Below are 10,011 nucleotides of genomic sequence, written 5' to 3' on the forward strand. Positions count from 1 at the left end.
CTCTCTTGTTCAAAGAGGTTCAAGCTGCTGTGCTTGTGCGGGAAGGGCTGTGTCCCTTACACGGCCGACTCTAATGAAAAACTACAAATCAGTCATTTGTCCTTCATTTTCTCCATTCCCCCCACTCACTACACAGCTAAGAAAGCTCAATGGTACCCTGCAGACACTCAAAACTTGAGGGCACCCAACTCTCAGTTACGAGTGGTGCCAATCATAATGACAGAATGAAGTATCAGTGCAAGAAATTAAAGCGTGTGGATGTCTCCAGGCTGGAAGTCTGGGTTCGAAATGTCTGCAATGCCTCGCACTTGTGGCCCGTAGATATCCCTGAACTTCAGAAGCCACTGGTTTCCCCACCAAACGAAAGGTATGCACTTCATGGGTTCAGGTCAAAAAAGTCTTCTAAGCAACCCTCTAATGTTTATCTTTCACAGCCTGCCGGACACACCCATCTTCAAAGGCAGCGGACGGAAAAGAAGTGCCAAGATGGGTGGACACACAGCTGTGGCCGCACTCACGTGTCCCAGCACCAAGGCCGAATGACCACTTAGGTCAGGAGATTTTCCCCCCGAGGCTGCTGTTCCCAGGAGGTGTCCCAACGTTTCTAGTCCAGCCCCTAGCTCAAAACTCTACACATCTGACGCTTAACGAAAGCTATTCCAACTTTTTACCAGTGGTCTGCAGTTATTTTCACCAGCAGAGCCCGGATGAAAAAAGAGCGAGAAGCAGCCGCAGCAACCGAAAGCCCAGGCGGAAAGGGTGGGGCCCTGGGCGGAAGAGGCGGGGCTCTCGGGCCTTTTCCCGGCGTCAATTTACTGGCGGGAAAAGCGACGTCTTCTGAACGGCGTTTTCCTGCTGAGTGGTAGCCTTTCCCCTCAACCAGCAATGGAGGAACAGCCCCAGATGCAAGCCACCGACGAGCCCGCGGACTCCGGAGAGGAAGGCGGGGCAGGCGGGCCGCCGCAGGTCGCCGGCGCCCAGGCGGCGCGCAGCGAGGACCGCATGACCCTGCTCCTCAGGTTGTTCCCTTTGGCCGCCTCAGCCGGGGCCAAGTGGGCGTTGTGGCCCGGAACTCCGCCCTTTGCTCAGAAGGGCTAGGGTTCGAATTCACGCTCGGTCACGTCATGTCTCCGTGACAGCCTCATTCACTTAAACTCTTGAAGTTCTTTCTTCATCAGCGAAAAGGAGAGAAAAATGACCCCCTGGTAGACAGGTTATAAGGGTTAAATGAGACAGTCTAGGAAAGTGTTGAGCACAGTGTCCCGGGCCCTTGGAAAGTCCTTAGAAGCTGTAATTTCTCCTCCTGTTTCCCCCCTGCACCCCCGGTTTACAGGCAAGTTGAATACCAGACCTAAATTGAAAGGAAGGTGTCCCTACCTTTTCTTTTAGAACTACGACCCCTTCGTAACCCAGAAGCTTTATATGTTATATATTCTACTAAGCGGATGATGTTTATACTTTTCCACTAAGCGGTTGCTGGGGAAGATTCGATGAGAAGGGACATCCGTCTTCCAAACCAGTGAACAGGAGAAGGTCCTGGGCCAAATCTGCCTAACTGCCTATTTTTGTGTGACCACTCAAGCTAAGCATAGTTTTTATGTCTATGTGGTTGCAGGGAAAAGATAATAAAAATATTTCATAATACATGAACTCTATCAAATTAAAATTTCAGTTTCCATAAATAGTTTTATTGGAATACAACTTTCCTGCACAAGGGTGGAATTGAGTAGCTAAAACAGAGACCATGTGACTCACAAACCCTAAAAAAATTGCCATCAGGTCCTTTACAGAAAAAAATGTGCGGTCCTCTGTTCTATATCATAAAGGTAGTTTTAAAAAAATCATTATGGGTCGGGCGCGGTGGCTCACGCCTGTAATCTGAACACTTTGGGAGGCCCAGGCGGATGGATCACCTGAAGTCAGGAGTTCAGACCAGCCTGGCCAACATGGTGAAACCCCGTCTCTACTAAAAATACAAAAATTAGCTGGGCGTGGTGGCGCTCACCTGTAATCCTAACTACTTGAGAGACTGAGGCAGGAGAATCACTTGAACCCAGGAGGCAGAGGTTGCATTGAGCCGAGATCGTGCCACTGCACTCCAGCCTGAGTGACAGAGCAAGACTCTGTCTCAGGAAATATAAATAAATAAGAAAATAAAGTCAAAAGTTTCAGAATTATGAAACTGTCATGCAAGTGTGAACTATTTTGTAAATATAATTTATTTGGGAGGCTGAGGTGGGCAGATCACGAGGTAGGGAGTTCGAGACCAGCCTGGCCAGTATGGTGAAACCCCGTCTCTACTAAAAATACAACAATTAGCTGGGCGTGGTGGCAGGCTCCTGTAATCCCAGCTACTCAGGAGGCTGAGGCAAGAGAATTGGTTGAACCCGGGAGGCAGAGGTTGCAGTGAGCCGATGATTGTGCCATTGCACTCCAGCCTGGGCAACAGAGCAAGACTCTTGACTCAAAAAAAAAAATTTAATTACCTTTTTTTCTTTTTTAAGTGTTTTGGATAATGAAAACATACCTATTTCTTTTTTATTGCTTTTTCCTCCTTACCCTTGCTGTCATCTTAAANCTCTGTCGCCCAGGCTGGAGTGCAGTGGCGCGATCTCGGCTCACTGCAAGCTCTGCCTCCCAGGTTCACGCCATTCTCCTGCCTCAGCCTCCCGAGTAGCTGGGAGTACAGGCGCCCACCACCTCGCCCAGCTAGTTTTTTGTATTTTTTTAGTAGAGACGGGGTTTCACCATGTTAGCCAGGATGGTCTCGATCTCCTGACCTCGTGATCCGCCCGTCTCGGCCTCCCAAAGTGCTGGGATTACAGGCTTGAGCCACCGTGCCCGGCCTGTTTTTCTACTTATGTATGATTTTTGGATTTATAGAACAATTGAAAAACTAAGTGAATCCAAGGATTAGTATCTTTGTTATTTTTCTGTATCTCCTGATAACATCTGTATTTGTAAATAATTACAGTGGTTTGGGGTTTAATCAGTTTGGTCTCTTCTTTGTATTGCATCCTTAGTTCAGTCTGGCCTATTAAAAATAATCTTAAATGCCAATTTTTTAACTTTTCCTTACAGATGCTGTTTTCCCAGTGTATTCCATTTTGTGTCTTCCTCTGAGGCCTTGAAGTTCTTTATACCCATTTTAAATAAAATGGGGCCAAATTAGAAGTTTGTAATTATGAGTTTAATTATTTGTATTTATTTTGTGATATCAGCTTCCGAAAAAGAATGAGTTGGTTCGTCATACGGTAATGAGTAAAACCTTAATAAATATGTGACTTTATATTCTCTTTATCTGTTTTCAGGCTGAGAGCACAGACAAAACAACAGCTCTTAGAATATAAATCAATGATTGATGCAAGTAAGTATTTTCATTTTCAAATTAGGGTTTTGTTGTTTGTTTGTTTTTTTGAGACAGGATCTTGCTGTCACCCAGGCTGGAATGCAGTGGCGCAGTCTCCGGTTTACTGCAGCCTCAGCCTCCTGGGCTCCAGCAGTCCTCCCACCTCAGCCTCCCAAGTAACTGGGACCACAGGCACATGCTACCGCACCTGACTAATTTTCTGTATTTTTTTGTAGAAACAGGGTTTTGCCACCACACCTGGCCTCAAATAAGATTTTGTGAATTTGATGATTAACAGTTCTCGAGGAAAAATAAAATTAACTTTACCAAAAATTGTTTATATATGTTCTAGTGTAGCAAAACTGGTAAACATGCAAGATATTTATGAAGTATGGTAAGTATGGTGAAGGAAACAAGGCATGATAAGAGGGAGGGGCTTCTTTTCATAGGGATGGCTTCTCTAAGAAGATAATTTTAGAGCTCAGATCCAAATGAGAAGAGTTTACATTCCAGTAGTCTTTTTGTTCTCTGTATAGCTAGTACCATTTTTAAGGGATTATGACATCCAAAACCTAGATTTAGTTAACATTGTAGAATTTCTGTACCTAGGAGAAGACAGATGTAAGGCAGGTCACAGGAAGTTTAGTTGTAGCCTTTGAAAGAAGATGTTTATCTAAAATTGACTATCTGATCTTTTAGAGGCCAAGATAGGAAGATCACTTGAAGCTAAGAGTTTGAGATTGGCCTGGGCAACAAAGTGAGACTTCGTCCCTACAAAAATGAAAAAACTTAACCGGATATGGTGATACATACCTGTAGTCCCAGCTGGGACTCACTGGGCTCAAGTGATTGAATCACTGTACTGTACTTCACTCCACTGGGCAATAGAGTGAGACTGTCAAGCAATCAATAGAGAAATAAGTATTGATTCTTTTACTGTTTAAAAAATACATATATGGCCAGGCATGGTAGCTCACGCCTGTAATCCCAACACTTTGGGAGGCCGAGGCAGGTGGATCAGCTGAGGTCAGGAGTTCGAGATCAGCCTCACTAACATGGAGAAACCCCATCTCTACTAAAGATACAAAATTAGCCGGGCGTGGTGGTGCATGCCTATAATCCCAGCTACTTGGGAGACTGAGGCAGGAGAATCGCTTGAACCCGGGAGGCGGAGGTTGCAGTGACCCGAGATTGCGCCACTGCACTCTGGCCTGGGCAACAAGAGCAAAATTCTGTCTCAAAAAAAAACATATATATATATATATATAACTGAGACTTTATTGGTTAAAGGATTGTTTTTTACAATAAAGGGATCTATTTTAAGGGTACAATTTGATGAGTTTTGACAAATTTCTAAATCTGTATAATCACTACCACAATCAAGATACAGAACATTTTCGGCTGAGCGTGGTGGATCAATCTGTAATCCCAGCACTTTGAGGGTCCAACACGAGATGATTGCTTGAGCCCAGGACAACCAGCCTGGGAAACATAGTGAGACCCCATCTCTAAAAAATCAAATTGGCCAGATGTGGTACCATGTGCCTGTAGTCCCACCCAGCTGGGGTAGGACGATTGCTTGAGCCTGGAATATCAAGGCTGCAGTGAGCCAAGATCACACCACTGCATTCCAGCCTCAGTAAAAGAAGGAGACCCTGTCTCCCAAAAAAAAAAAAAAGATACAGAACATTTTCTTTTTTTCTTTTTTCTTTTTTTTGGATGGAGTCTTGGAGTGCAGTGGCAAGATCTCGGCTTACTGCAACCTCCGCCTCCCGGGTTCACCGCCTCAGCCTGTCAAGTAGCTGGGATTACAGACGCCTGCCACCATGGCCAGCTAATTTTTGTATTTTTAGTAGAGACAGGGTTTCACCACCTTGGCCAGGCGGATCTTGAACTCCTGACCTCATGATTCACCCACCTCGGCCTCCCAAAGTGTTGGGATTACAGGCGTGAGCCACTGTGCCCAGCCAGAACATTTTCATACCAAAATAATCCCATGTGCCGCTTCACAGTCAGTCCCCACCCTTTCCTCCAGCAACCACCAATTTGATTTTTGTTACTATGGAATTTGTCTTCTAGAGTTGTGTTGTCTGATGGGGTAACCACTAGCCACAAGTGACTTTTTTTTTTTTTTTTTTTTGAGATGGAGTCTTGCTCTTGTCCCCCATGCTGGAGTGCAATGACTCGATCTCGGCTCTGTGCAACCTCCACCTCCTGGGTTCAAGGGATTCTCTTGCTTCAGCCTCCCAGGTAGCTGGGAAAACAGGCACCTGCCACCACGCCTGGCTAATTTTTTGTATTTTTAGTAGAGACGGGGTTTCACCATGGTGGCCAGGCTGGTCTCTTAACTCCTGACCTCAGGTGATCCACCTGCCTCGGCCTCCCAAAGTACTGGGATTACAGGTGTGAGCCACCACTGCTGGCCACACATGTGGCTTTTTAAAGCTAATTAAAATGAAATAAAATTTAAAATTAAGTGTATATCAAATGCTTAGTTGCCACATGTGACCAGTGGCTAACCTATGGGGTAGCATAGATATGAAACATTTCCATCATCATAGTGAGATGATCTTGCTCAGCGACCCAGGCTGGAGTGTAGCTAGTAAGATTTTGGCTCACTGCAACCCCTACCTCGTGGGCTCAATCGATCCTCCCACCTCAGCCTCCCGAGTAGCTGGGACTACAGGCATGCACTATCGTGCCTGGCTAATTTTCAGTAGAGACAGAGTTTCGCTATGTCTCCCAGGCTGGTCTCAAACTCCTGGACTCAAGCAATGTGGTTAGTCATCATTGAGATGGGCTGTAAATGTAAAATACAGACAGAATAATGTGAAATATGTCATTAGTAATGTTAAACTGACTGCACATTGAAATAATATTTTTGATCTATTGGGTTAAATAAGTATATTAAAATTAAATTTCACTGTTTCTTTTCTGTAATGTGGAAATGACATTTTAAATGATGTATTTTGCCCTTGTGGCTTATATTATATTCCTTTTGGACAGCACCTTTCTAAAATGTTAGTAACTTCAAAAAATTGTTTATTTGCAGATGAAGAAAAAACTCCAGAACAAATTATGCAAGAAAAGCAAATCGAAGCGTATGTTATATTTAAAAATTTTGTTTATGGTCTTTACTAAGATTTAATCATATTTTCTATTATCTTGTTGTTAGAGATGGAGTCTCACTATCACGCAGGCTGGAGTATGGTGATGTGATCATAGTTCACTGAAGCCACGACCTCCTGGGTTCAAGGGATCCACTGGCCTCAGCCTCCTGAGTAGCTGGAACTACAGGCTCATTGTACCAAACCTGACTTTTTAAAAAATATTTTGGGGCCGGGCACGGTGACTCATGCCTGTAATCCCAGCGCTTTGGGAGGCCTAGGTGAGTGGATCACCTGAGGTCGGGAGTTCAAGACCAGCCTGACCAACATGGAGAAACCCCGTCTCTACTAGAAATACAAAATTAACTGGGTGTGGTGGTGCATGCCTGTAATCCCAGCTACTCAGGAGGCTGAGGCAGGAGAATTGCTTGAATCCAGGAGGCAGAGTTTGCGGTGAGCCGAGATCACACCATTGCACTCCAGCCTGGGCAACAAGAGCGAAACTCCACTTCAAAAAAAAAAAATTTTTGTAGAGATGGGGCCTCACTTTGTTGCCCAGGCTGTTCTCAAATTCCTGGCCTCAAGTAATCCTCCACCTTGGCCTCCCAGAGTTCTGGGATTGTAGGCAAGAGCCACTGAGCCTGGTCATAATCTCATTTTTTATGCTATAACATTGTTTTTCTTTTTCCTTTCGTTTATTTTTCCAGATAACTTGTGATGCATATATTGGGAAGTTGTTAATTTGGGATGGAGATTTATATGTACACAAGTGATCACGTTATAACTTTCTGGCCTCCCTTTTTATAAGATACTGAGTGAAGTAGCTCAGGGGCATTAGTTTGCTAAATGTGTAAATACACATTGGTATATTGAGCCTGTAGAACACTTTTATTTAGATAGAGGTGTTTTACTTTTTTAAGGGCTTACTTCATACATTTATTTCAATAATGTCTTTTTCTGATATTGCTGATACTCTTTTGCTCATGTTTCTTTGATAGTAAAATTGAAGACCTGGAAAATGAAATTGAAGAGGTGAAAATTTCTTTTGAGATAAAAAAGCTTGCATTAGACAGGTAATTATTACATTTTAAATATAAGCATTGTGAACTGAATGCAAAATGGGTATGAGGGCAAAGTGGAGGGAATCTTTTAACTGGGCTGGATGAATTAGTCAAGCACAGTGATGATTAGATAATGGTCACACGAAAATTTTATTATTATTACTGTTTTTTAATTTGACACGGTCTCACTCTTGCCCACGCTGGAGTACAGCAACATGATCACTGCTCACTGTAGCCTTAACCTCCCAGGCTCAAGTAGTCCTCCTGCCTCAGCCTCTGGAGCAGCTGGGACTACAGGCATGCACAACCACGCTTGGCTAATTTTTAAAATTTTTTATAGAGAGGGGGTCTCACTGTGCCCAGGCTGGTCTTGAACGCCTACGCTCAAGCAATCTTCTCGCCTCAGCCTTCCCAAAATGCTGGGATTACACAAACCCAGCCTGGTCACACAAATTTTGAGCCCTAGGAGAAAATTTGCATTACAGATGCTTCTCAATTTGCAATGGGATTAGGTCCTGATAAACCCATTGTAAATTGAAAATATGGTAAGTGAAAAATGCGTTTAATACACCTAACATGGCTGGGTGCAGTGGCACACGCCTGTAATCCCAGCACTTCAGGAGGCCAAGGCGTGTGGATCACCTGAGGTCAGGAGTTCAAGACCAGCCTGGCCAACGTGGCAAAACCCTGTCTCTACTAAAAATACAAAAATTAGCCGGGTGTGGTGGCGTATAGCCTATAATCCCAGCTGCTAGGGAGGCTGAGGCAGGAGAATCACTTAAACCTGGGAGGCAGAGATTGCAGTGAGCCGAGATCACGCCACTATGTACTCCATCCTGGGCGACAGAGCAAGACTGCCTCTCAAAAAAAAAAATGTTTTAAAGTTTATAGTCGTATATGGTTTTGTATTCCCTAAGTCCTTTATTTCAGGCCCATCCTGATCTTTTTAGTGGCTTAATCCTTCCACTGAAAGTAGATGGTTCAGAGAACTCATTCAGCTCAGGCCAGGTTTCAGATTTACCTAGCCCCTCATTCTGGCAGTGTATACCCACATGCAACAGCCCTATCCATCTTGGTGTTATTTCATATTTCTATGTTTTATTTCTCAAAGTATTTCTCATGTAATAATATTTTAAAACCTACTTCTGTTTTATGTATATTTGAAGGGAAATCAATCTTTGTCATGTTTGGAATTTTTTTAATGTACCACAAATGTTATCCATGTTTTATAATGCAAGCTTTTTCCCTCTCATAGGATGAGACTTTCAGCTGCACTTAAAAAAAACCTGGAGAAAATTAGCACCCAGTCTAGGTATGATTTTCTTTTTCTCTGGATTCAGTAAGGATGGGATTTGCATAGTGACTTTAGTTTTGTGAATTTTAAAAAATTATTACTGCGAACTACCTTTATCTGGGGAATAAGGAAAGTGATGAAATTTTTGTAGGCCCTCCCCAAAATTACAGCAACTTCTATAGTTCTAATGATATTTTGTTCTATATGGATCGTAACTGTAAGAAGCAGAAGAGTTTATCCAGAAGATTGGAAAAATTTAAAGGAAAGCTTTAAAAGTTCATTTTTTTTCAGTATTTACTATAAATTAGGAACAGGGCTATCTCATTTAATCCATCCAAAACCCAATGAGATAGGAAATGTACTCCTCATTTTTTATTGGTAGAAATGAGCGTGTTCGGATCAAACAATTTCCCAAGGGATGTAATGTAAAGACTAGCAGGTCAGGTCTTCTGTATCCTGATATCTGGCCTCAGAGGTCTTATCTCTCAAAGCTCTTGTGATAAAATAGCCCCTTCTTCCCTTGAGCACCAGAAAAATTCTAAGATGGGTTTAAGCACTTTTTTTTTTTTTTTTTTTGGAGATGGAGTCTTGCTCTGTCACTCAGGCTGGAGTGCAGTTCACTCCAACCTCCACCTCTCGGGTTCAAGCGATTCTCATGCCTCAGCCTCCTGAATAGCTGGGATTACAGGTACCTGCCACAACACCTGGGTAATTTTTGTATTTTTCGTAGAGACGGGGTTTTACTATGTTGGCCAGGCTGGTCTGGATCTAGGCACTTTTATCTTGAGTATCTTAGCCCACACTGATACACGTTTTCCCCATATTCCAGCTAAATCCAGGATTACATAAATCCAAAAATCTGAATTTGAACACTCATAACTTTTTCTCTCCCATAAAAGGAGAATTTAGCCTGGGTACAGAGGCTTATGCCTATAATCCCAACACCTTGGGAGCCTGAGGCAGGAGTATAGATTGAGCCCAGGCATTTGAGATCAGCCTGGGCAACATAGGGAGGCCTCAGCTCAACAAAAAATTTTTAAAAATTAGCCAGGCGTGGTGGAGCCACCAGTAGTCCTAGCTACTCCAGAGGTTGAGGGGAGAGGATCAGCCTCCTGCCTTGATTCTAGGAGGTCATCGGGCTGCAGTAAGCTGTGATCTTGCCACAGCACCTTAGCCTGGGCAATAGTGAGACCCCATCTC

The 10,011-nt window shown here is 43.6% G+C and overlaps 1 protein-coding gene across 2 annotated transcripts in view; it reads left to right on the forward strand.

Annotated features, from left to right (window-relative positions):
* The first annotated feature begins 795 nt into the window (after positions 1-795).
* CENPH (centromere protein H) overlaps positions 796-10,011 on the forward strand; it is a 23,973-nt gene continuing 14,757 nt past the window's right edge. Inside the window, exons 1-5 of one of the 2 annotated variants that reach the window (XM_025388135.1) lie at positions 796-1,019; positions 3,312-3,367; positions 6,402-6,450; positions 7,455-7,529; positions 8,773-8,829. In XM_025388135.1, coding sequence (XP_025243920.1) covers positions 886-1,019; positions 3,312-3,367; positions 6,402-6,450; positions 7,455-7,529; positions 8,773-8,829 — 371 coding nt within the window. In that variant the 5' untranslated portion in view covers positions 796-885. The remainder of the gene's footprint in view (positions 1,020-3,311; positions 3,368-6,401; positions 6,451-7,454; positions 7,530-8,772; positions 8,830-10,011) is intronic. The other variant, XM_025388137.1, reaches the window with a different exon arrangement.

The sequence above is a fragment of the Theropithecus gelada genome, chromosome 6 (genome assembly GCF_003255815.1).
Source record: "Theropithecus gelada isolate Dixy chromosome 6, Tgel_1.0, whole genome shotgun sequence".
Lineage (NCBI taxonomy): Eukaryota > Metazoa > Chordata > Mammalia > Primates > Cercopithecidae > Theropithecus > Theropithecus gelada.